This window comes from Corvus cornix, chromosome 21 (assembly GCF_000738735.6).
Source record: "Corvus cornix cornix isolate S_Up_H32 chromosome 21, ASM73873v5, whole genome shotgun sequence".
NCBI lineage: Eukaryota > Metazoa > Chordata > Aves > Passeriformes > Corvidae > Corvus > Corvus cornix.
The window spans coordinates 5316395-5341792 of NC_046350.1; the positions used below are offsets into that span (position 1 = coordinate 5316395).

General features: G+C 58.3%; 1 protein-coding gene across 5 annotated transcripts in view; it reads right to left on the minus strand.

The window, feature by feature from the left end:
• Window positions 1–993: 993 nt before the first annotated feature.
• The window catches only part of AGRN (agrin), an 87607-nt gene continuing 63202 nt past the window's right edge, over window positions 994–25398 (minus strand). For 3 of the 5 annotated variants that reach the window (XM_039563828.1, XM_039563826.1, XM_039563829.1), the window contains 19 exons: window positions 25224–25358; window positions 23769–23896; window positions 22133–22247; window positions 21692–21811; window positions 19575–19919; window positions 18346–18538; window positions 17641–17856; window positions 16195–16424; window positions 15230–15364; window positions 15021–15117; window positions 14651–14815; window positions 14428–14539; window positions 13573–13584; window positions 12601–12717; window positions 11317–11506; window positions 10343–10430; window positions 5593–5817; window positions 4925–5028; window positions 994–3601 (listed from right to left, as the gene is read on the minus strand). In XM_039563828.1, coding sequence (XP_039419762.1) covers window positions 3444–3601; window positions 4925–5028; window positions 5593–5817; window positions 10343–10430; window positions 11317–11506; window positions 12601–12717; window positions 13573–13584; window positions 14428–14539; window positions 14651–14815; window positions 15021–15117; window positions 15230–15364; window positions 16195–16424; window positions 17641–17856; window positions 18346–18538; window positions 19575–19919; window positions 21692–21811; window positions 22133–22247; window positions 23769–23896; window positions 25224–25358 — 2885 coding nt within the window. In that variant the 3' untranslated portion in view covers window positions 994–3443. The remainder of the gene's footprint in view (window positions 3602–4924; window positions 5029–5592; window positions 5818–10342; window positions 10431–11316; window positions 11507–12600; window positions 12718–13572; window positions 13585–14427; window positions 14540–14650; window positions 14816–15020; window positions 15118–15229; window positions 15365–16194; window positions 16425–17640; window positions 17857–18345; window positions 18539–19574; window positions 19920–21691; window positions 21812–22132; window positions 22248–23768; window positions 23897–25223; window positions 25359–25398) is intronic. The other 2 variants (XM_039563831.1, XM_039563827.1) reach the window with 1 other exon arrangement.

Sequence of the window (25398 nt, forward strand, 5' to 3'; positions counted from 1 at the left end):
CCAGATCTTGGCTGGCTTGGTTTTGTCATCCAGGATCCGTGGGAGATGCCGGCTCCAGGGCATTTCTTTGGGGGAATTTCTGGCTTTTATGGGAAGCAGCATAAATTTGACACGAGCTGGGCCAGCCTGTACTCAACCCCCCTCCAGCTGTTTTTCCCTCTTTTCCCAGGACAAGGACGGGCTTTTTCAACGCCCCTGGAAGAGGGAGAAGCTTGGCAAGGGTGGCACAATGAGGTCATTGTCACCACGAGCCTGGGGGTGCCTCTTTGTCCATTGAGGTTCCTCCAGAGCCGGTGGGGACACAACTCCATCACTGCCAGCATCCCAATGACGCCTTTTCCCAAATTAGCAGCTCCCAAATGGCAGGAATTCCATGGTTTTGCCTCACTTCACTTGGCCTGGATGGAGCTGAGCTCTTTGCTGGACAGAATTCCCCAATTCCCATCTTTTCTGGCAGGGAGGTGACAGCAATTCCAGCAGGAAGAGCTGGTCAGAGCTGGAATGTGGATGCTGGAATGTCCTGGGCTGAGGGGGATCATTCAAATCCAACTCCTTGTCCTTGCACGGGACACCCCAGAAATCCCACCTGGAAATGTTCATCTCAAACCATGTCCTGCTCAAGGCTGATTTTCCATGGATTTCCAGCAGGGAAAACGCTGCCATCCATGAGGAACGACCCCCAGGGGCAGCACCTCAGTGCTGTGAGATCCATGGGATGCAAAAATTCCCTGGAAAACGCCGGTAAAAGAGACAAAGAGGGAAAAGGGGAGACTCCCAAGAGCTGAAACCACTCCCTGACCCCAGAGGAGAGGAAGGAAAGGCATAAAAATCCTGCAAAACCCTGGGATTGGGGTTGGAATTTGTGGAAAAACTGAATTTAGGAGGCACCTGAAGGAGCCCCTCTGCTTCACCCCCCTCTGCCCAGGAAACAGCACCCCAAAAAAAAGCAGGAATTTCCTTTTTTTCCAGGGAAAAAAAGAAGCACCAGGCCCCTTAAAAACCTCTTTAATCGTTTCCAAACTTTATTTCTGGGTGATTCGACGAAAGACACGAGTTAGTAATGGTTACATCATGCTGCTCCTCTACCGTGCATCGCCCTTCGGAATTCAGCCAGCAGCTCCCAAAGTCAGGAATTCCTGAAGCCACACGGACATCTCGGGGGTGTTAAATTAAAGAAAAAAGTCCCCCCCCAAAAAATCAAATCTGGAAAAAATCCCCCACGACCTCAATATCCTTTTTTTTTTTCTTTTTTTTCTTTTTGTGGTTTTGTTTTTGGATATAATGTTATGGAAAAAAAAAAAAGCCCACGGCCCTAAGGGCGCTGCTGAAAATTCCGGCTGCTCCCCCACGAGGACACAAAATTCCTGGTTTAAGGCATTTCCAAGCCCCAGCGAAAGCAGACGGAGTTTTTGTATTTATTTTCGTTCGGTTGTGGGCTTTGTGTTGGGTTTTTTGTCGTTTCTTGGCTTCATTTCAGCGGCATTCCCGAAAATCAGCAGCTTCCCCGTCCCTCTGGAGCTGGCACATCCAGCCCTGGCTGAGCCCAGCTGGGAATCTCATTCCCAAAACATGGATTGGGAGCTCCCAGCTCCCTCCCTCCCATCCCACCCCATCCTCTTGGGATCAAAGCCCAGCATTTCCCACCAGGAATCCCAATTTGGAGCCAGCAGCCACCAAAAATGGGGATTTTGGCACCCCCCAGGACCCCCCCAGCCACAGCAGAGCCCCCCCCTGGGAATATTTAACCCCTGGATTTTCCACAGGAATGTCACAGGTTGGGAATTCTATTTTTTTTTTAAATCAAATTAAACAAAATAAAAGCAGATCCAAGTGGTTTTTCCATAGGTTTTTTCCTCTTGGTTCCATCTTTGTTCAGAGCTCACCCTGAGAAAAGAAATTTCACTTTTCCTGGCTCAAAAGTTGGTGCCAAAACCCCCATTTTTGGTAGAAATTTAGGGGAAAAGTGCCCAATTCTGGCACCTTGGGTGGGAATTACCACCCAAAACCCGGTGGGATCCTGCAAATGAATTCCCTAAAGTTGTTTTTCCACGGAGCAATCCCAGCTGCCAGCTGAGGGTGGGAAGGGGACACAGAGGCCCCAAAACACCAGGAAATCCTTCCCATGGAGAAGGAATCCCAGTGGAGGATGGGATCATTTCTTCCAGAGCTTTGATCCATCTGTTCTTCTCCAGCTTCCAGGAGATCTGGAGGCTCCAGGCAGAGGTGCTGCCACTCCCAATCCCACCCCAGAAACTTCGAAACTGGCCTCAAAATTTTCCTTTCCAGGAAGAAAATGCTTAAAAATCCCCCCAAACACTCTCCAGCCCCGTTCCCATCCCGGTTGGAGCCATTCCTGCTGGGCTGGCAGTATCCAGAGGAGCGTGGAAGACCCAAAAACTCCAAGTCCAAGGTAAAAATTCCAAATTCTCTTTGTGGGAGAGGCTCCAATGGCAGCTCTGCATTCCCAGGCTGGGAGCCAGAGGCTGGAAAATGCTGTGGGTCATGGAAGGACACATCCAAGAGGTGTCTGAAAAGGGAAAAGGGATCCTCCCAGCCCCTTTGGAAGAGGCAGAGCATTCCCAGCTCGGGGAGAGGAGCTCCAAGTGATCCCCAGCATGAGGGAGGCCGAGGCTTGGAGGCCTCGGGAAGAGCAGCCGGGGAGGGTCGGGACACGTCCGGATGAACACAAAGTGTGGGAATGAGGTTTCCCAGCTGCTCCTGCACGTGTCCAAGAGGAAGAGGAGGAGGAGAACCGCTGGAAAAATCCACATTTTTCCCCCTCCCGACACCTCTCAGTCCAGCAAAGAGTCACGAGACAAGCGCAGAGCGAAGCTTTGGCCGCCTGGCCGGAGCAGGCCTGGCTCTCTCCCTTCCAGTGCGTGGCATCCCTGATGTGAGCAGAGCTCGAAGGAGAAAAGCACTTGAGATCCTTACACACATAAATTACAGTGAGAGGAACGGGGGGCAGGAGGAAATCGGGTGAACACAGCGCCAGGAGAAGGTTTGGAAGAGCCAGACCCCGGAGTAGGGCGGGAATTCCCCACACGGGAGGGGTCGGGGCCAGGCAGTGAATCCGTGAAGGCCTCGCCAGCACCCAGCAGCGTTTCCCCCACAGGGGCACGAACAACGCCCCAAAAACACCAGGAAAAAGGGGGGAAACCCCCCCAAAAAAGAAGCTTCAAGTATGAAGAAGATTTTTGCTGCAGTGGGAGAGAGTTCTTCTGTCGCTTCTCGGAGCCTCGAGGTTTGTTCTGTGTCGCTGCTGTTCGGGCCGAGCCTCACCGCCCCGCACGGGCTGCAACCCAAAGAACCCGAAAGAAAAAAGGGGTTTCCTGCCCTCCCTGTCCCCCCCCAAAAAATATAAAAAGCAATAAGTTTACAAAAATAGAAAATAATTACAGCAATAGGCAGGAGGGAGGGGGAGGGAGGGAGGTCCCTGGGCTCTATTTGGCCGAGCAGTGCAATATCCGGGGCTGGTTCAGGGCGTCCTCCAGCAGGTGCAGCTCCCGGCGATCCACGAGCACGTCCCGGATGCAGCCGATGAAGCCGGTGCTGAAGGCCTTGGGCAGCCTGTGGGGCACGCTCGGCTTGTCCAGCCCCCCTGGAAAGGGCACGGGGACAGGTCAGGGCAGGGGACAGATGGACAGACAGACTGGGGACAGGGCAGGGCAGGGGATAGACAGACAGACAGACTGGGGACAGGGCAGGGCACAGGGGACAGACAGACAGACTGGGGACAGCACAGGGAACAGGGGACAGACAGACAGACTGGGGACAGGTCAGGGCAGGGCACAGGGGACAGACAGACTGGGGACAGTGCAAGGACATGGAACAGGGGACAGACAGACAGACAGACTGGGGACACTGCAGGGGGCAGGGGACAGACAGACAGACTGGGGACAGTGCAAGGACAGGGGGCAGACAGACAGACAGACAGACTGGGGACAGTGCAAGGACAGCCAGAGCAGCCCCAGTGGTGGCACACGCTCACAGTCCCACACAGACTGTCCCCGGTGCTGTCACACACTCTGTCACACACTCACCCCCAGGCACTGCCTCCCAACAGCAGGGAAAACCCTCTTCCCTGCCCATTAATAAATATCAATTAAATGAATTCATTTTATAAAAATTAAGTCGTTGTTTCCGCTTAAATCACGTCAGTTCCAACCAATGCCTGTCGCTTTCCTGAGGACACTTAAACCACTGACTTCTTTCTACTGGTATTTCTGTTGAAAACACTGTTCTATTTCTACTCTAAAATACCGATCCGAGTCTCGTCTCCTTGGCATTTGGCCCCAAATTCAAGCTGCATTTTGGTTCAGTGACTGCAGTGCCAATGGTGGCCCATCAAACACGCTGAAGTTACAAAGGGCTGACTGCAAACACAGCCTGGGGAAGCCCAGGAAAAATTCCTCGTGGAAAAAATCCTGCTTTCCAGGTAACTTCTAGGTGGGCTTCAGAAGGAGAAATTTTGGAATATGAACTCCCTGTAGGTCAGGTTAGACCTGAACTACAGGCTCAGACCAGGGAGATAAGCACAGATGCTTCCAGAAAGTGTGAGTAGAATCCAACCCTGTTCTTCCCTGTGAGGGTGGGGAGCCCCTGGGATGGAATTCCCAGGGAAGCTGTGGCTGCCCCATCCCTGGAAGTGTCCCAGGCCAGCTTGGAGCACCCTGGGATAGTGGGATGTGCCTGGGAATGGCACTGGAGGGGCTTTAATGTCCCTTCCAACACCAGTTATGACTCTAATTCCCAGTTACCCCCTCACGGTGCCATGGCAGGGAGAGGCACTGGTCCCTCAGCATTTGTAGGAATTTTGAGGCCACGGTGTGGTGCTGAAGGAAGGGAGGGACATCCCCATCCCATTCCAGCTCTGAATCCTCAGCCAGGGACACGGGAATGCTCTCCTTTCCCCCGGACTCACCCAGCCACAGGGCCCCGTCCGTGTCCAGCTGGGTGGCCCCAAGAGGGGAGGAGCCGGCGATGGGAGCTTCATTCCCAACCTGGAGGGAGCCTTCCCTCTGGACCCTGCTCCCGAGGGAGGGAGGAAAACCAGCAATTAATGAACAGCCCCAGAGGGAAGGTCCGGAGCTGTTCCCTGCAAATCCCGACACCGGGAAGCACCAGTGCTTTTCCAGCTGCAGAGCTGAGCATCCCTCTGGATACAATCCTTGCCCCAGTGCCACCCAGCCGCGGGGACTGTCCCCTCCAGCACCCCTGTGGCATCCCACAGAGCCACCCCAGCCCTGCCAGATCCCGTGGCAGGAATCCCTGGCACTCCAGGGGCGTGATCCTTGCCCGCTCCCACCTCCCATAAAAATAAAAAAGGGCCGGCTTGCTCCCACCGGGAACAGAATGTGAAACCCTCAGAGATCCCAAATCCAAGGCACGGCCCTTCCACACCTCCTGCCTGTCCCCTCTGACATTTCGCGGCGTGTCCCAGCAGGGCAGGGCCTGCCCTCTGTTCTCATCCAAGGAGAGATCCTCGGGGATCACCGTGCCGTGACTCGGCCGCCTCATCCCCATCCCCATCCCCATCCCCATCCCCATCCCCATCCCCATCCCCATCCCCATCCCGCTGTCCCCCCTCACCTGGAGGCTTTGATGTGGATCCACTGGTTGGTGTTGACGGGGACTGTGGAGCGCAGGGTGACGGGTTTGGAGCCGAGGTCGTAGCTCAGCTGCACGAAGCCATCCACGATGGCCAGGGCGATGTAATCTGACTTTTCCAGCCCCTTCCCGCTCCACAGGAGCAGCCCCTGCGTGGCCTCGGTTTTGATGCTGAGCTCGAAGTGGTTGGACTGCAGGGCCTTCTCACTGCGGGGAGAGCAGAGGGAGAACGGGGCTGGAAAAGCGACAGGCGGCTCCTGAGCAGCTCCTTGGAGCAGCCTCCTCCTCCTCCCAGGGAGCTGGGATAGCCTCCGTCCCATTCCTGGGATTGGGATACATCCATGGGGTCTGTCCCCACCTGCTGCCCTCAGGAGTGACAGATTTTGGGATAACCTCCACCCCACTCCTGGGATACACCTCAAGGGTGGCAGATTTTGGGATAACCTCCACCCCACTCCTGGGATACACCTCAAGGGTGGCAGATTTTGGGATAACCTCCACCCCACTCCTGGGATTGGGATACACAGGATGGGTCTGTCCCCACCTGCTGCCCTCAGGAATGACAGATTTTGGGATAACCTCCACCTCACTCCTGGGAAACATCTCAAGGGTGGCAGATTTTGGGATAACCTCCACCCCACTCCTGGGATACACCTCAAGGGTGGCGGATTTTGGGATAACCTCCACCCCACTCCTGGGATTGGGATACAAAGGATGGGTCTGTCCCCACCTGCTGCCCTCAGGAGTGACAGATTTTGGGATAACCTCCACCTCACTCCTGGGAAACATCTCAAGGGTGGCAGATTTTGGGATAACCTCCACTCCTGGGATACACCTCAGGGGTGGCAGTTTTTGGGATAACCTCCACCCCACTCCTGGGATGCACCTCAAGGGGGGCGGATTTTGTGCTATCAGAATTCCTGTGGGAGTGGATGGGAAACTCCAAACCAGGCCAGAGGATCCAAGGAGCAGCCCTGGAGGTCTCTGACCCAGCTGCCACTCTTGGGAACACCAATCCCCATCCTCCTGCTGCCCTGAGCGGGGCTGCTCAGCTCTCCTGGGATTCTCCCCAAGATCCAGATGGAGATTCCTTGTTTTTGTCCTCATGGAGCACAATCCCTGCCAGCTGTGCCGCGGCAGCCTTGGCACTCTGGGACGGTGACAGGAAGGGGATGGAGGCAACAAAACCTTCTCTAGGTCTTTTCCCAAGGGAGGAAGGAAGGAAAGATGGGATTTCCCCCATATTTGCATCCCGATTTTTGCCTCTGGAACAGGCACGAGGCTCCTGGCACAGAGACACAGACTGGACAACAGAGACACCACCGAGAGCTTTTTATCCCCACGGGAAGCTGCATCCAGAGGGCAGGACAAGGCCTGATGTCCTTGCAGGGTCGCTCAGCCTGGGCGCCCCCTCTGCAGAGCTCATCCCTCAGGGATAAAAAGCAGGGATGGGGACACACAGGACACACACAGGGACACGGGGACATGCTGAGGCACGGGCACGGCACGAGACAGCGGCAGCCTGGCACACTCACCTGGGCTCCGAGGGGAAATCCAGCGCCTCGGGACTCGGATGGGGGAAAAAAGGGGAGCGTGCCATAAGCGCGGGGCAGCGAGGAGACCCTTCCCTGCCTTCCCTTCCTGCCTTCCCTCCTTCCCTGCCTTCCTTCCCTCTCCCACCCCGCTGGGAACAGCTCTTCACCCCACGCAGCTTCCAAGCAGGAACTGCCTGGAGCGAGCAGGAGAGCCGGGAATTGTCCCCTGGGTGAGCCTCCTCCAGCCATGGAAACACCTGTGGAAGTGGGAGCTGGGGCAGGGAGAGCGGGATAACGGCAAGGAGGGAATATCCAACCTGTGCTGGGCACGGAGTCAGGTTCGGGAGGGGCTGAGAGAGAAAAGGAGTTCAGGAAGGACCTTTTTGCTCTCCACAACTCCCTGGCAGGAGGGGACAGCCAGGGCGGGCTGGGGACAAGGGACGGAGGAGAGGAAATGGCCTCAGTGGAGGTTTGGATTGGATATTTGGGAGAATTCCCTCAGTGGAGGTTGGGATTGGATATTTGGGAGAATTCCCTCAGTGGAGGTTGGGATTGGATATTTGAGAGAATTCCCTCAGTGGAGGTTTGGATTGGATATTTGGGAGAATTCCCTCAGTGGAGGTTGGGATTGGATATTTGGGAGAATTCCCTCAGTGGAGGTTGGGATTGGATATTTGGGAGAATTCCCTCAGTGGAGGTTGGGATTGGATATTTGGGAGAATTCCCTCAGTGGAGGTTGGGATTGGATATTTGAGAGAATTCCCTCAGTGGAGGTTTGGATTGGATATTTGGGAGAATTCCCTCAGTGGAGGTTGGGATTGGATATTTGGGAGAATTCCCTCAGTGGAGGTTTGGATTGGATATTTGGGAGAATTCCCTCAGTGGAGGTTTGGATTGGATATTTGGGAGAATTCCCTCAGTGGAGGTTCGGATTGGATATTTGGGAGAATTCCCTCACTGGAAGGGCTGCCAGGCATTGGAACTGGGGTGGAACATGGAAGTGTTCATAAAACCACATCCAAAAGTGCCACATCCACACAACTTCTGAACACTTCCAATCCCTGACCACCCTTCCAGAGAAGAAATTTTCCCAAATATCCAACCCAAACCTCCCCTGGCGCAGCCTGAGGCCGTTTTTCCTCCTCCTGCCCTTGGGATGCTTCGGGATGAGCTCCCCTCTTGGACGTGGAATTGTCACATGTGGCCTCTGAGTCAGCCCTGGGGCACTCGGAGGACAGGGAGTGCAGGGAAAAGGGGAAATCCAGGAGCGCAGCTGTCCCTGCAAGTGTCACAGGCTCCAGGTCCTGCTCATTCAGCCCTAAATAAACGTAAACTATAAAAATGGATGTCCCAGTAAAAACCAGTACGGGCATGTCAGGGCTGGAGGAGCCATGGGAATGTTGGTCCTGCCCTGGGCACGCCCTGGAGGAGAAAAAATCCACTTTTATGGGCAGCCCACGGCCTGGCAGGGCTCTAGCCAAGCCCAGCAGGGGGAACTGGGAGAAGATCCCTCCCAGGATGGGGCAGCACAGCCCAAACTGGCTGGGAAAAGGCTGGGAATGGTGACATTCCCTCTGCAGGGCACTGGGCCAGGCAGGGTCACTGGCAGGGCTGTGGCTCGGGGCTGGGGGGGTGCACAGGCACAGTTGTGGGGCCACAGTGCTGGAGGGCACTGCCCAGCTTAGGAGGACACTCAGGATAATCCTAAAAATCCTAAAAATCCTAAAAAAGCCTTCCCAGCCCCTCCCGGTGCTGTGAGCATGCAGGTGATGGCCCTGCAGCCCCCCATGCACAGGCACAGCTCAGCCCCCACGGCCCTGCCCACGCCCAAAGGGCACAGAATGAGGTGGGATGGGATGGGATGGGATGGGATGGGATGGGATGGGATGGGATGGGGCAGGCAGGGATCCCCCCAAATTCCCCCTTCCCACAGCAGGGAATGCTCCTCATGGAGCAGGGCTTCCCTTCGGTGCAGGACAGACACACAGACAGCACATCTCAGCTGCCCAGGCATTTGGACTTCTCCCCATCCGCCTGCCCTGACCCTTTTTCTGACCCCTCATCCACACCGGGGATGTTTTGAGGGGTGCCCAGCCCGGCCTCCTCCAAAGCCACATCCATGCTGGAAAAATCAGGGCGGGATCAGCACCCTGAGTTTGCATCTCCAACACCTTCAGCTGCTGCCGGAGCAGGGAGCCACAGGAGTTTTCCTTCCCTGTGCTCGTCCTTAAACTCTGTTCAAATCGTGCTTACTAATTAAATTAAGGCATGCCGGGGGGACAACAGCTGGGTGTGGCAGCAGGGCTGGGACAACAGCTGGATGTGACACATCCAGGTAAAGCAGCTCCTGTACAGCCCCACGAGCTGCCGTCAGCACCCGAGTCCTCCTCCCCTCTGGAATGGGAATATTTCCCCCCAAAAGATGCAGGGAGAAGCCCCAGATTCCTCCCCCTCCTCCTGCCCGGAGCTGCCCCGGTGTTTGGGGTGGCAGTGGGGACGCGGTGAGGGTGGGCGGGGCCGTACTTACGCTGGGATCTCATTGCTCAGGTGGCTTGAAAACAGAGAAACAGCGACATTGAGAGGGGACAGACACACAGACAGGGACAGACAACAGCTCCACACGGACACCCCCCGGCAGGGCTGGGAAACTGGGAATGGGACAGGCAGATGGATGGGATCCCATCCAAGACCCTCTCCCAGCGTCCTGGAGGTGGGAATTAACCCCAGTGGGGAGGGAGGAAGGGCACTGAGCAGAACTCCCAGGAGTCTCCTGAAGGAGGGATTTGCAGCCTGGAGGACCTCAGGCAGCATTCCCAGAGGGAATTCCCAAGGACCAGCACAGCCACGGACACCACAGGGTCCTCCCCAGCACGGGGGACGAGCAGAGGTCGGGACAGTCACACGTGTCCCAAAGCAGAGATGTCCCATCCTGCTGGCAGCACCATCCAGCCCGGGACATGAAGGATCCAGCTCCATCCCATTCCCAAACCAGGCTGGAGTTTCCTCCAGGCAGCAGAACCACAGCCAGGCCTGGAGCTGGGAATCTGGGGGGAAAACACTCTGCCAACAGGGCAGCTCTGCAGGGAAGGACCAGGAACAACCGGCCCTGGTTTGGAGCTCCTGGATCCCAGCTTTTCCTCCTGGAATCAGCCCGAATTCCTGGTTTGGGGCTCGGCTCAGGCCAGCAGCCAAGGTACCTCTTGGTGACGGCGTTGTGGTACTCCAGGTACGTCCTGCCGTCGAAGGCCACGGCCTCGGCATCCCCCGCTGCCTTCTCGATGATCACTGAGGGGGGAAGAACAGGGAGGTGGGAAAAGGAGCTGCCAGGGAAAGGCAGATAATTCCTGTCCATGCTGGGACTCTGGGAAAACCCCCCTTTCCTCACTGAGCATCCCTGACACACCCGAAGCTGTGTCCCCTGCGAAATGTCACCCCCTGAGAGGTCTGAGCGGCTTTAGAACCCGGGATTTGCAGCATTGCCCCATTTGGAAGCCAGGAAAGGTCGGTTTGAACTGGAATTTTGATTTATTGGGTTTAAATGGAGAGAGAGGAGGTTTAGGTGGGATATTGGGAAGGAATTCTTCCCTGGGAGGGTGGGGAGGCACCAACACAGAGAAGTGTGGATGGCCCATCCCTGGAAGTGGACTGGGATTGCTGGAGCAACCTGGGATAGTGGGAGGTGTCCCTGCCCATGGATGGGGTGGGAAACGATGGGATTTAAGGTGCCTTCCAACCCAACCCCTTCCATGATTCCCTAGCCCAGCTCTCCAAGGGTTTTTCTCTCAAAGAACATCCTGATTTGTGCTCCTTTTCACCCTAACCCTTGCTGGATGCGCTGAACTTCTGCAGGAGCTTTTCCAGGTTTTCCATCTGATTTAGGATCTCTGGGATAGTGGGAGGTGTCCCTGCCCGTGGGATGAGAGCAGCTTTCAATCCCTTCCAACCAAACCATTCCGTGATTACAGGAAGGACAAGAATTCCAGCTGGGCCTCCATGTTGTCCTGCTGCCACCAGGACAGCTCCAGTGCCATGTGGGTAAGGGGCCACCTCCAGCTTCCCATGGCCACCTCCAGCTCCCCATGGCCACCTCCAGCTTCCCATGGCCACCTCCGGCTCCCCATGGCCACCTCCAGCTCCCCATGGCCACCTCCAGCCCCCCGTGGCCCCTCACCCTTCTCGCAGTGGGCCCCAGAGAAGCCCCTCTGGCAGGAGCACTCGTAGCCCTCCATGCTGGGGCTGCAGGAGCCCCCGTTCTGGCAGGGGTTGGGTTTCTGGGTGCAGGGGTGGCCCCGGAACGGGGAGATCTCCATGGCACTGCGGATGTTGTGCTCCATCAGCATGGGCACCCCTTGGACTGAGATCTGCAGGGAGGAGAAACGGAGTCAGTCACGAGCTGCCCGGGCCCTGGGATGGATTTCCCGGAGGAATTGTGGATGTCTCATCCCTGGAAGTGTCCGGGACCAGGTTGGACGGGGCTGGGATGGTGGAAGCGTCCCTGCCCATGGCACAGGATGAGCTTTGAGGTCCCTCCAACCCAAACCAGTCTGGGACTCTCTGATGGTCCTTCACTGCCACCTCTGGTGCCGTGGGGGAACCAGGCAGTGTCCCTGGGGACAAGAGGAGACAGGAATCCATCCCTAAGATGGGAATCCATCCCTAAGGTGGGAATCCATCCCCAATTCCCACATGTTCCTGTGACCTCGTGTTCCCCTCCTGGCCCCCACTGGTGCCACTTTTTGACCAGGTGTGCTCCACATGCCAGGACAGCTCCCAGCTCCATCCCAGGGCAGATGGGACAGCTCCCAGTGGACACTGGGCTGGCCACTCACACCTCCCAGTGGACACTGGGCTGGCCACTCACACCTCCCAGTGGACACTGGGCTGGCCACTCACAGCTCTCAGTGGACACTGGGCTGGCCACTCACACCTCCCAGTGGACACTGGGCTGGCCACTCACACCTCCCAGTGGACACTGGACTGGCCACTCACAGCTCCCAGTGGACACTGGGCTGGCCACTCACACCTGTCAGTGGACACTGGGCTGGCCACCAGGACCTCAGCCTCTCACACCTCCCAGTGGACACTGGGCTGGCCACCAGGACCTCAGCCACTCACAGCTCCCAGTGGACACTGGGCTGGCCACTCACAGCTCTCAGTGGACACTGGGCTGGCCACTCACAGCTCTCAGTGGACACTGGACTGACCACCAGGACCTCGGCCTCTCACAGCTCCCAGTGGACACTGGGCTGGCCAGCAGGACCTCAGCCACTCAGAGCTCCCAGTGGACACTGGGCTGGCCACTCACAGCTCCCAGTGGACACTGGGCTGGCCACCAGGACCTTGGCCTCTCACACCTCCCACTGGACACTGGGCTGGCCACTCACAGCTCCCAGTGGACACTGGGCTGGCCACTCACAGCTCCCACTGGACACTGGGCTGGCCACCAGGACCTCACCTTCTGCACAGCTCCCTCGAAGCCGCTGGAGATGGCGGCTGCTCGAGCCAGCTTGGAGAAATCCGGGGCTCCCCCCACATAAAACGGCTCCTTCAGGTTCAGCACCATGTGAGGCATCTGGGGAAACAGGAGAATCATGGAGAAGGTGTCAGGGTGTCCCTGGTTGTCCTGGACGGGGCCAGGAGTTGGGCTTGAGGATCCTCGTGGCTCCCTTAATTTGGGATATTTTATGATGTTTTATTTTATGATGTTTTATTTATGGTTCTACAGATGGAGCCTTCAGGAAACCTCCTCATGCCAAGGACTGCGAGGTCCCACCCCCGGTGGGCACCTGGGAAAGGTTTCCCATGGATTGAATTTTGGGGAGGGGCTGTCCCAATGCCCTCAGGCCTGGAGGGGGGCTCTGGTTTTGTGCGACCCCAAAACTCGGGTACCCAAACATCGCTCCGAGCCTCTGCAGGGCTGGAGCTCAATCCCAGCACATTCCAGAGGGATCCATCCTGGCTGCTCCAGGTTTGAGGGGGTTCTCCTGCACCCCATGGCTTGAGGAGGTTCTCCTGCACCCCACGTGGTGTTTTTGGAGGAGGAAATTCCCTCCTTGCTGTCGCTCTGCTGGAAAATCCCAGGTGAGGCTCCAACCCCAGGAGCGATGCCCATTCCTGGGAATTCTCTGGGATGGAGCCAGGGCCACAGCAAAGACGGGGTGATATGGATCACTAACGAATGTTCCATGGGATTAACAGAAAAAAAAAATGACCGGATTAATTGGAATGCTCCCGAAACAGAACACAACAACTGGCTGGGAATGAGGGAGGAAAAGGGAATGAGCGGCTCTAAACTACAGGGATCCTAAATCAGATGGGCAAGGGACGGGGTGGAACACTGAGATCGGGATGGAAAACACAAAAAAAAGGAACGAGGTGCCAATGGCAGATGAGATGGAGGCGTGGGGGGGGTCATACTTATCTGTACCTTACGGGATTTCTGGGATCCAGACAGCAGGGGAGGGAAAAATACAAAGGAAAATCAAAGGGAGAGAGAGAAAAAAAAAAAGAGAGAGAAAAGGGACATCAGTGGGGTGACATGGCAACAGGCAGGGCTGCCAAACCCTGCTGCCACCCCGGCTGGGTGGCTCAGGGGCTGGCAGAAGGTGGCAGGAGGGTCACTGCCACCCAGGGAGCGGCTTCGCTCGGAGAGGAGCTTCAAAAGAGCAGAGCGAGGGGAGGAAAAATCCCTGGTTTTGCAGGAATGCTGCGGTTCCGGGTGGATTTGGGGATGAGTTCAGCGGCAAGCAGGGCTTTTCCTGCCTTCTCAGCTTCCTGGCTGGAAAGGGGCAGGGAAGGAACCCCCAGGAATGCAGCGACAGAAGCGTGGAGGGACAGGGTGGGGAGAGGTTGGAGTTGGAGAGGGAAGCTCCAGCTGGGACAAGAGGAGAGGAAGCACCCATGGATGCAGCAGCAGCACCACGAGGCTCTCCCTGCTCCATGAGCTCCTCCCCGTGCTGGGGTCTCCTGACACCCCTTAATTAACGATGGCATCATTTCCCCACGGGTGCCTCACGTACCTGTCCCAACACAGGGAGCTGAAATAAGGGATGGGGGCTCCGTGCGAGTGTGGGGGGCTCATCAAAGGCATTCCTGAAACCTGGCTGAGCTCTGTGTGCAGGGACAGGGAGGGACAAGGGGCTGGAAGCTCCTGTCTGGCAGGAGATCCTTCCCTGCCCGGGTCCTGGCCACTTCTCCACCCTCAAAACCATGACTGAAAACCCAAGAGCCTGGGGAAATCCTCCCACACATGCCCAGAGCCCTCCCAGACCCCCAAACTCACCGGGGACTCCCCCATCACCCTCTCGCCGTTGTTGACCCTCAGGACGCCCTTGCGCCCGCTCCTCTCCAGCAGGACGCTGATCCAGGTGTTGAGGGGCACTGGCTCCTTGCTCCTGGCGGGGAAAAAGGGGAAAAGAAGGCTCCCAGGTGAGAGCTCTGCCCTCAGAACCCGCAAAGACAGCACTGGAAACCTGCCCTGAGCAGGCAGGGCCGCCCCAGCTCACCTGAGCACGGCTGCCCCTTTGCCCAGGTCGTATCTGTACTCCAGGTGCCCCTCGTGCAGCGCCAGGGACACAAAGTCCCCTTTGCCATCGGTCTTCTGGCCGTTGTAGAAGATCATCCCGCTGGGGTTCTTGGCCAGGAACACCACTTCCATGGACATCTTGTTCCTGACAAACAAGGATTATGGATACCCTCCCCTCGAGCCGCCCTCACGCTCGGTTTCGCCATCCCTGTCTCCCTTGGGATAACCCTGCCAGCCTGGGACCGTGGCCATGGCACGGATGCCAGCCCTGCCAGGTGAGGGATGCCCCTCGCGCTCAGGGCGCTGTGGGGTGGGGATTTCCCCCTCTGCTGCCCATCCCTGGCACTTACTGCAGGTCAGGCACGAAGCTCTGCAGCCCGTTCAGCTCCAGGTAGGAGAAGCCGTTGAACTCGGGCAGGAAGGGCATGGAGTGGTCCTGCTCCGTCACTGGGCACACAGGGGGCGAGGTGAGCGACACGAGGCACGGCCCCAGAGCCTCACCAGGCTGGGGACATCAGCACCGGGATCCCGCCCTGCCCCAGGGGATGCCCCGTCCCACCTCGCTCGCAGAACTCCCCTTCGCGGCCCATGGGGCAGGCGCACAGGGCCCCCTTGTCGGGCAGCACCAGGCAGGTGGCAGAGACGTGGCACGGCGAGGGCTCGCACGGGTTCCTCTCGAAGGCGCACGTGGGCCCTGCGGCAGGACAGGCAGCTCGGCACCAACCCACGGCCACCAGCACAGAGCCGTGTCCCCAGTGCCCCCAGTGCCCCCAGTGTCCCCCCTCCTGGCTCAGGTGGCTTTCCACGAGCTGGGAAATCCCACAGAATACCAGGATGAACCTTTGGGATCATCAAGTCCAACCTATGACCCAACACCTCCTCACCAAGCAAACCCCGGCACTGAGTGCCAGTCCAGGCTTTGTTAAACCCCTCCAGGGCCGGTGACTCCAGCCCTCCCTGGGCAGCCCATTCCAGTGCCCCATCCCTCTTCCCCTCTCTGCATTTCTTTTCCCAGCTAAAAAAAAAAACCACCAAAAAAAGATCTCCCGCTCGCCCAAAACAACCAACCTCCCACACCTCGGAGCTTTCTGAAATTCAGAGGGAGCCAAGTGAGTTCACTGTGCAGAGAAGAGGGAACGAGCTCCCTCAGTATTCCAGCTACATCCCAAAAATAACCCCCTTGATTTTTGTCCACTTTGAGGCCTCTTTGGCTCAATTCAACCCAAATTCCCCCTCCTGGCTGTGCCTTTCCTCGCCCTGGCGCTCACCTGCGCTCCACGAAGCCACCCAGTGAGGAATTTCCCCACAGTGAACCCCACAAACAGCAGGGCACCACACCCCTAAAACACCTTATGGGGACGTCATTTTACTGCCTCTAAAGGGGACTTTATTTGGGGCACGAGAACACCCCGATCCTGACCCTTATCACCCTCACCGGACGTGGCTTCACCCTCCACGACGATCCCAAAGGTTCTGGGATCCCAGGGGGGTGGGGTGAAGACCCCGCAGCGCCCATCCCCGTACCCGTGTAGGCGTCGCGGCACTGGCACTGGAACATCTCTGCCTCCTTGGCGTGGCAGATGCCGCCGTGGTGGCAGGGGTTGGGCTCGCAGGGGTCGTTGCCGCACTCGCCCACGGCGCTGCCGTAGAGGACGTCGCCGGCGCCGTCCCGCAGGTCGTACACGCGGTTGTTGATGCCCAGCACGCGGATGCAGCCCCGCAGGCCGCCCGTGGCCGTGGTGCGCTCGGCCACCCTGAGGGGACGCACGAGGGGGGTTTGCGCCCATGGCACAGCGGGGAGCTGGGCCGGGCAGCGGGGTCGGGCTGTGCTGCCCTCACAGTGCCAGGGCTGGGAGAGACTCCAGGCTCGAGTTCAAGGTGGGAGTTGTCCCTGCCTTGGCACACTCACGGGGGCAGTGCCACACTCAGGGGACAGTGGCACACTCATGGGGACAGTGCCACACTCATGGGGCAGTGCCACACTCATGGGGGCAGTGCCACACTCAGGGGACAGTGGCACACTCATGGGACAGTGCCACACTCATGGGGCAGTGCCACACTCAGGGGACAGTGGCACACTCATGGGAACAGTGCCATACTCATGGGGCAGTGCCACTCTCATGGGGACAGTACCACCCTCATGGGAACAGTGCCACCCTCACGGAGGCAGTGCCACCCTCATGGGGGCAGTGCCACCCTCATGGGAACAGTGCCACCTTCACGGGGACAGTGCCACCCGCATGGGGCAGTGCCACCCTCATGGGGACAGTGCCACCCTCGCGGGGACAGTGACACCCTCATGGGAACAGTGCCACCCTCGCGGGGACAGTGCCACCCTCATGGGGACAGTGCCACCCTCACGGGGACAGTACCACCCTCATGAGGCAGTGCCACCCTCACGGGGACAGTGCCACCCTCACGGGGACAGTGCCACCCTCGCGGGCACAGTGCCACCCTCATGGGGCAGTGCCACCCTCACGGGGACAGTGCCACCCTCACGGGGACAGTGCCACCCTCGCGGGCACAGTGCCACCCTCATGGGGCAGTGCCACCCTCACGGGGACAGTGCCACCCGCAAGGGGCAGTGCCACCCTCATGGGGACAGTGCCACCCTCATGGGGCAGTGCCACCCTCATGGGGCAGTGCCAGTCTCATGAGGCAGTGCCACCCTCACGGGGACAGTGCCACCCTCATGGGGACAGTACCACCCTCATGAGGCAGTGCCACCCTCACGGGGACAGTGCCACCCTCGCGGGGACGGTGCCACACTCACAGGCCCAGTGCCACCCCCCCAGGCCCAGTGCCACCCTCATGGGAACAGTGCCACCTTCATGAGGCAGCGCCACCCTCACGGGGACAGTGCCACCCTCACAGGCCCAGTGCCACCCTGCAGGCCCAGTGCCACCCTCACAGGCCCAGTGCCATTCCCCCAGGCCCCCTGCCACCCCGCAGGCCCAGTGCCACCCTCACAGTGCCATCTGGTCGTCGGGCGCTCCCCCGATGAACAGGTCGGTGTCCAGGTTGAGGCCGTCGGTGCCCGGGGGGCTGTCCCCGCTCACGTGGGGCTCCCCATCCACGGCCAGGGCCCCGCTGCGCCGGTTCCGCGTCACCACCAGCTGGTGCCACCGGCCCGGCTCCACACGCACCCGGCTGGTGACGGTGCCGGTGCCGGAGCCGGTGTTAAACCTGGAGGGAAAAAAGCGCTGTTTGTGCCCAAAGGTGCCAGCTGGGCCATGCCAGGGGTGGTGCGGCACTGGGAGCACTTGGGGACCCTCTCCTTCCCTCTCTTCTTCTCTCCCTCTCCACCTCTGCCCTCCCCATCCCCTCATTCCAAAGCCATCCCATTGGATTTTGGAATGCAAAAAAAAAACCCCACTCCGCTGCTTTTCTCCCTTTCCTTTTTCCCCCCCTCCCCTCTCTGCACTTCTTTTCCCAGCTAAAAAAAAAAACCCACCAAAAAAAGATCTCCCGCTCGCCCAAAACAACCAACCTCCCACACCTCGGAGCTTTCTGAAATTCAGAGGGAGCCAAGTGAGTTCACTGTGCAGAGAAGAGGGAACGAGCTCCCTCAGTATTCCAGCTACATCCCAAAAATAACCCCCTTGATTTTTGTCCACTTTGAGGCCTCTTTGGCTCAATTCAACCCAAATTCCCCCTCCTGGCTGTGCCTCTCACCTGAGCTCCACGAAGCCGCCCACGAGCGCCAGCGAGATGAAATCCTTGCCGTGGTTCTGGGCGTTGTAGAGGAGCAGCCCGCTGGGCTCCAGCGCCCGGAATTCCATGGAAATCCTCACCGTGTGGTAGGCCTTCATCATCTTGAAGGCCAGGTAGGACTTGCCCCCGAAGCTGGGGATGAAGTACCTGATGGCTGAGGGGCCGGGGAGGGGACACAAGGACAGAGCAGTGAGCGCCTGGCACAAACCCGGGAATGTTTTCCTGCCAGGAAGGCCCCTCTGAGGCCACATTCCTGGGAAATGATCCCCCTGAACACTCCCAGTGCTGCCCACAGACCCCTCTGGTGATGCCATTTCCCCCAAAAATCGGGATTACTTCATCCAGAAGTTTTCCTACCAGTTCCTCCCTGTTCAAAATCAGCGCTGCTGGTCCTTCCCATGCCCTGCTCCCACAGCTCCTCCAAACTCAGCTTCCCTGCTCCTTAATTTTCCTCTCTCCTCCCCAAAAACCTGACAGATTCCCATCCATCACTCCTGGCTTTTCCTCACTGCAGCCGACGTTTTCCAAAGGATCTGGGCGGCCAAATCCCGTTAAAACCAACAGGCCTGGACACCCAGGGCTTGGAGAGCTCCAGGTGATGGCTTTAGGGACAAAGTTTTTTAGGAATGAGCCCACCCAGAGCCCCTGGTGTGACCCCAAAGCGCCTGGGGGAGCTCCCAGTAAACACCAGCAGTGCTGCCAGGATCCAGCTGCTTCCCGAGCTTCTCCAAGGGCTGGGAAACGAGCCTGGATCAGCAGCACCCCCGTCCTGGTGCTGGGGAGGGTGGGCAGAGCCTGGCTGGGTGGCACTGGGTGACGCTGGGTGACGCTGCCACGAGCTGGGACAACAAAGCAGCAGCTCCCAACCTCCCAGTGCTTTGGGATCAGGACAGAGCCAGGGAGGAATTGCTCCTCGCTCTTTGCAACCTCTCTGCTCACCTTTTACACCCACTTGTACCCACACAAGCTGCGGTGGCAGAGCTGGGACAGCCGGTGACACCAACCCCTGCCGTGCCAGGGCCGATTTTGGGGTTGGTTTGCATGTCCCCCCCATCCCTCTGTCCCTGCTCAGTGGTTTTGTGCTGTTTCCCATCTCTGGAAATGTCCAAAGGTGGCATCCCTGCCCAAGGCAGGGGCTGGCAAATGATTCTTCAGGCCCTAAATTTGGGATTTTTGGGAGCATCACCTACGTTTCTCACACACAGCCCCTCCTTTCCCCGCCGGGCAGCTGCAGGTGAAGTCCTGGCCGTCGTCCTCGCAGGTGCCACCGTGCAGGCAGGGGTGGGACTCGCAGGGCCGGGGGGGTCTCCTGGTGGTGCCAGGGGGCTGCCGGGTGGGCTTCCTCCTGCCGCTGCCAGGGCTGGTGGAGCTGGGCCTCCTGGTGCTCAGCACGCCCACGGCCTTGGGGCCGGCTCTGCCCACGGGCTCCGGGCGGTGGCCAAGGGCCGTGGTGGCCGGGGCCATGGTGGTGGCCGGGGCCATGGTGGTGGCTGTGGTGGTGGTGACGGTGGTGGTGAAGAGCCGGGGGATCCAGTCTGGAACACGGCAGAGGGGTGGGGTTAGGCGTGGGTTAGGATTGGGGTTAGGGGTAGGTGTGGGTTAGGGTCAGGCGTGGGTTTGGGTTAGGGTCAGGCGTGGGTTAGGATTGGGGTTAGGGGTAGGTGTGGGTTAGAGTTAGGGGTAGGTGTGGGTTAAGGTCAGGTGTGGGTTAGGATTGGGGTCAGTTATGGGTTAGGGTCAGGGTTAAGTTCAGGCGTGGGTTAGGGTCAGGTGTGGGTTAGGATTACGGTTAGCTGCTGGTTTGGGTTAGGGTCAGTTATGGGTTAGGGTCAGGGTTAGGGTCAGGTGTGGGTTAGAGTTAGGGTCAGGTGTGGGTCAGGTTTAGGGTTTGGTATGGGTTTGTGTTAGGGCCAGGGTCAGGTGTGGGTTAGGGCCAGGGTCAGGTGTGGGTTAGAGCCAGGGTTAGGGTTAGGGTCAGGTGTGTGTTAGGGTTAGGTATGGGTAAGGGTCAGGTTTAGGATCAGGTGTGGTTTAGAGCCAGGGTTAGGGTTAGGGTCAGGTGTGGGTTAGGGTTAGGTATGGGTAAGGGTCAGGTTTAGGATCAGGTGTGGGTTAGAGCCAGGGTTAGGGTTAGGGTCAGGTGTGGGTTAGGGTCAGGTGTGGGTAAGGGTCAGGTTTAGGATCAGGTGTGGGTTAGAGCCAGGGTTAGGGTTAGGGTTAGGGTCAGGTGTGGGTTAGGGTCAGGTGTGGGTAAGGGTCAGGTTTGGGATCAGGTGTGGGTTAGGGTTACAGATGGGTTTGTGTTAGGGTTAGGGTCAGTTACAGGTTAGGGTCAGGGTTAGGGTCAGGTGTAAGTTAGGGTTAGAGTTAGGGTCAGATGTGTGTTAGGGTTAGGGATGGATTAGGGATGGGTTAGGCGCAGGGTCAGGCGTGTGTTAGGGTTGGGTGTACGGGTTTGTGTTAGGGTTAGGGTGAGTTATGGGTTAGGGTCAGGGCTAGGGTCAGTTATGGGTTAGGGTCAGGTGTGGGTTAGGAGCAGGGTCAGGGTTAGGGTTAGGGTCAGTTATGGGTTAGGGTCAGAGTTAGGGTCAGGTGTAGGTTAGGGTTAGGGTTAGGAGCAGGGTCAGGTGTGGATTTGGGTTAGGCGTGGTTTAGGGGATGGATTTTGAGCAGCCAGGGTGCTCCTGGCAGGACACCAGGAAGGGGAATTTGCAGCCTAAAGCAGACAAAACTCGGGGTTTTTTTGAGATGTAGCTGGAATGCTGGAGGTGAGGGCTGTGCCTGTTCCAGGCTCTGTGTCCCTGCTTTTCCTGGGAATTCTGCAGTGTGTGGATTCCCACACTGGCCACCACCTCTGGAATTCCAGGATGGGCTCCCTTTCCAGGGCAGAGCTGCATGTCCTTGAGTGGCACTGACCATATTCCATGGAAAAGGGGGGAATTTTAACCCTTTTATGGTTTTCCTGAGGGAAAAATAATTCCAGGCCCAGGGATTTTACCCAGAGGGTGGTGAGGCCCTGGGATGGATTTCCCAGAGAAGCTGAGGCTGCCCCATCCCTGGAAGCATCCACAGCCAGGCTGGAGCACCCTGGGACAGTGGAAGACCCCTGCCCATGGTCCAGATGATCTCTAAGGTCCCTCCCAACCCAAACCATTCCATAATTCCATGATTCCTCTGCCCCCTGGCACCGCCTGGGGAAGCCTTTGGTGCCACAGCTGCAAAGCCCTGGCAAGACCAGCAGAGCTCCCCTGGCATTTTGAAAGCCTGAACCAAGTGAGGGGCACTCGGCACCGCCCCAGGGACTCACCAAAATCCATGAATTTGATGTGCTCCTGCTGGGGCTTCTTCACCAGGATGGTTTTTTTCTTGGAAGCTCGGATCTGCTTCAGCAGGGCCCCCTGGATATCGGCGGCCGTGTAGGACGTGGCTGATCGCAGCCAGGAGGGGGGAAGGAGGGAGGGAAGGAAGAGTGAAGATTCCAACAGGAATTTCCCTCCCAAGGGAAATTTCCCTCCCTCTTCCCAAGGAAAAGAATCCTCCTTTCCCAAGGAAAAGAATCCTCCTTTCCCAAGGAAAATGCTCCCAGCTTCCTCAGGGGAGCAGCTCCTCCCAGCTCTGCTCACACTGAAGTTTTTCAGGACAGAAGGCACAACCCCAGGGAATTTTAGGATGGTTCTTTCCTTCTCCTCCCCACACCAGGTTCTCCAGCCGGAATTCCCACTGGGAATTCCCCAGGGAATGGCCCTACCTGGGTCAAAGTGGGCCTCCACGATGACCCTGACAGCGCTGCTCTGCCCCAGGTCCCGCACTCGGATGCTCTTGAAATCTTTCCTCACTTCAGAGCCACGGAAAAGCTCATCCAGCTGTGGGGGAAGGAGGAAAGGGAACATCCTGGTCAGTGGGGAAACCTGGGATGGGGATCCTGCCAGGGGAAGATCCTGACTCTCAGCCAGCCTTGGATTTGCTTCCAAGCCCTTGCAAGGCATCCCGGTGACAGGGAGGGAACAGGGGCTGCTGTGCTGTGACAATTCCAGCTGGTCCCTGTTCCTTATGGCCAAGGGAAGAGCGGGATCCATAAATAAAGCGGGACAGGGAACCACCCCTGAGGTGAGCAGGAGCAGAACCGAGCCAGAGCGGAGCCACCTCGCAGCTCATCCCGGGATTTTCCTTTGTGTGGCATCTGAGTCCTCCTGATTTCTCCCAAATCCACCTAAAGCTGCTCAGGCACTCGGGAAAACCCCACAGAGCCCTGCTCTGCATCCTTAAATACCCGCCTGCCTTCCCGAGCTGGCTCTGGGACGCTGCAGGATTTGTCTGGAGGACACGGTGCCAGCGCTGCCAGCTCTGGCACAGCCAGGACCACCAAACCTTCCCCTGGCTGAGGCTGGAATTAATTAATTCATGATCCCGCGGTTTAGTTTTCCCCTTTCAAGCGGGAATAGCGGCCAGAGGGGTCCAGGGGCACGTCACACCCGTGGCATCAGGCAGGTGGCACCGGGGACAGGGGTCTGCAGCCACAGGTGGCTTTTGTGCCATGGTTTTGTGTTTCCATGGAAAACCAGAAAGCGGCAGAGTCCCGGAATGAGTGAGGCAATGATTTTGGGAGCATTCCCACCCTCAGGCACACGGCAGTGACCTGGGGACGCTGTTTCTGTCACGGGGACTGCAGCAGCCATCTGGGCCCTGTCTGTCTGCTCCAAAGGGCTTGGAATCAGCTCCAAAGATGTTCCTGCCCTTGCAAAGATGGTTTGTGGTTGCTCTGCCACCCAGCACTGCCTCAGCATCCCCAAACGGACAAATTCCCACCCCAAATCCACCTGCTCCCACAGCTGGAAGTACAGAGGGTTCTCCTGAGAGGTGGGAGAGTGGATTTACACCAGGAGTGTCCCACAGTTGTGCAGCTGAACTGGAGGGAGAAGGGGGTTTGGATGGATTTGTCTCAGGGCTTATTCCTGGAGGTAAAACACTTTGGGCATCTCAGGGGTGTCTGAACAGTCCCAACATCGAGGCCAAGCTGGAAAAGGATTTCTGACCCAGCATGGAATGAAGGGAGGCTGTGGCCACGTGGGGTCAGGCTCTTCTCCCAGGGAACAAGTGAGAGGATGACAGGAAAGGGCCTCAAGTTGCACCAGAAGAGGTTTAGGTTGGGTCTCAGGCACTGGCACAAGCTCTCCATGGCAGTGGTGGAATCACCATCCCTGGAAGAGCTCCAGGAGTGTGAGGATGTGGCACTTGGGGACGTGGTTTGGTGAAGTGGCGGCGCTGGGCTGGGTTTGGTGATCTTGGAGGGCTTTCCCAACCTCGACCCAGCGATTCCCTGACTCCAGAATTCCCTTTTTCCTCCAGATCCCAGCCGTGCCCCCGGCGAGGGGTGCAGAACTCACCGCGCCCTCGATGCTCCGCGCCGTCTCCCCGAAGAGCTCCGACTTGGGGTCGGCCATCTCCGGGGTGTAGAACAGCTCCTGGCCCTCCACCTCCTCCAGGATCAGCACTCCTTGGAACACCTTGGTGGCTGCAGGAGGGAGGGAACACAAGACAAAGCCCTTTAGCTGGGCAGGAGGGGGCAAGGGGCTGGGAGAGCACCAGAGTCCCTGGGAAGGGGGATGGCAGTGTGGGGGTAGTGCCAGTGCCGGGTTAGTCGGGATGGGACGGGACAGCCATGGAGGGTTAGTGCTGGAGCAGATGGCAAAGACCAGGCTGGACGTGGCAGCTTTTACCAGACGGGATCCTGCGAGCTCCGGCCCCGAGAGCGGCCCCCCTGCACCGCTGGGTGACAAGAGAGACACGTTAGAGGACACGCCACGGCCCGGGGCACCCATGGGCATGCACGGGGCACAGCGGGGCCAAACGGGGCTGGGGGCGAGGAGGAGACCTGGCACAGGGAAAGCCAGGCCTGCCAAACCAGGAATGCCAGGGGTGGATCCTTTCCTGGGGACGCAGAGGACGGAGAGATCCCGCTGTGGGAACCACACAGGAAGTTCCTTTCCCTTTCTCTTTTCCCCTCCCCTCTCCCTTCCCATTTTCCTTTTCCCTCTCCCTTCACACAGGTTGGGTTAAAAGAGGAAAGTGCCATTTTCCCAGAGGAAAAGGGGATGTCCTGCTGGAAACCCCAAGGAACAAGGAAAGACTTCAATGAGGAAAAATCTGGGACACGGCCCCGGAGGAACAATTTTCAGGATAACGAGGATGTTCTAACGGAGCAGAGGCGTGGCTGTGCTTCCTCAAATTGTGGCAAGGAGAGGAGATCCCAGCTGGATCAGGGAGCAGGAAACACCGGTGGGAACCCCAGGAAGCCCAGAGGGGACATTGGGGCTCCAGCTGCTGTCCCTGCCCGCACCAGCACCAAACTGGTCCCGATCCCAGTTCCTTCACAGACACAGGGAATCCAAGGAATTCCCTCATCCCCCCTGGTGCCCGTGGTGATTGGGCACAAGCCTGGGCAAAGCCCTGGTCAGGGTTTTAGGGCTGGAGCAGTCCAGGGACAGGGTGGGCACCTGAGGGGAGAGAGGGGCAGAGCTCTGGCTCTTGGGGTGACCAGCAGTGCCCACCTGGGCACCTGGGCTGGCCGTGGCAGAGGGGACAATGCCTGCCAGCTCCTGGGGCTCAGGACATGCTCAGGGACACCAGAGTGGGCACAGGACCAGCTGGGCAAGCACAGCACCGTGCTGGGCAACTCAGGCATCCCCCCTGTGAGATCCCTGACTCCTCACCCCAAAGCGACCCCAGACCCTTCCTCCATCCCCAGTTCACCCGGGCAGCTCTTTGTGTCATTCCCCTTGAGAGATCCCCAACTCCTGACCCCAAAGCGACCCCAGACCCCTCCCCAGCCCCGAGCTCACCGGGGCAGTTGCTCCCCTCTGCGTCGGCAGCCGCGGTTTTGCCGTCGGAGCAGCAGCCCAGGGCGGTGTTGTAGCACGTGGCCCTCTCGATGGCAGGCACGGATGTCACCTGGCCCTCCTCCAGCTCCTCCTCCCCTGGGGGACAGCAAGGGGACATCAGCAGTGACACCTCTGC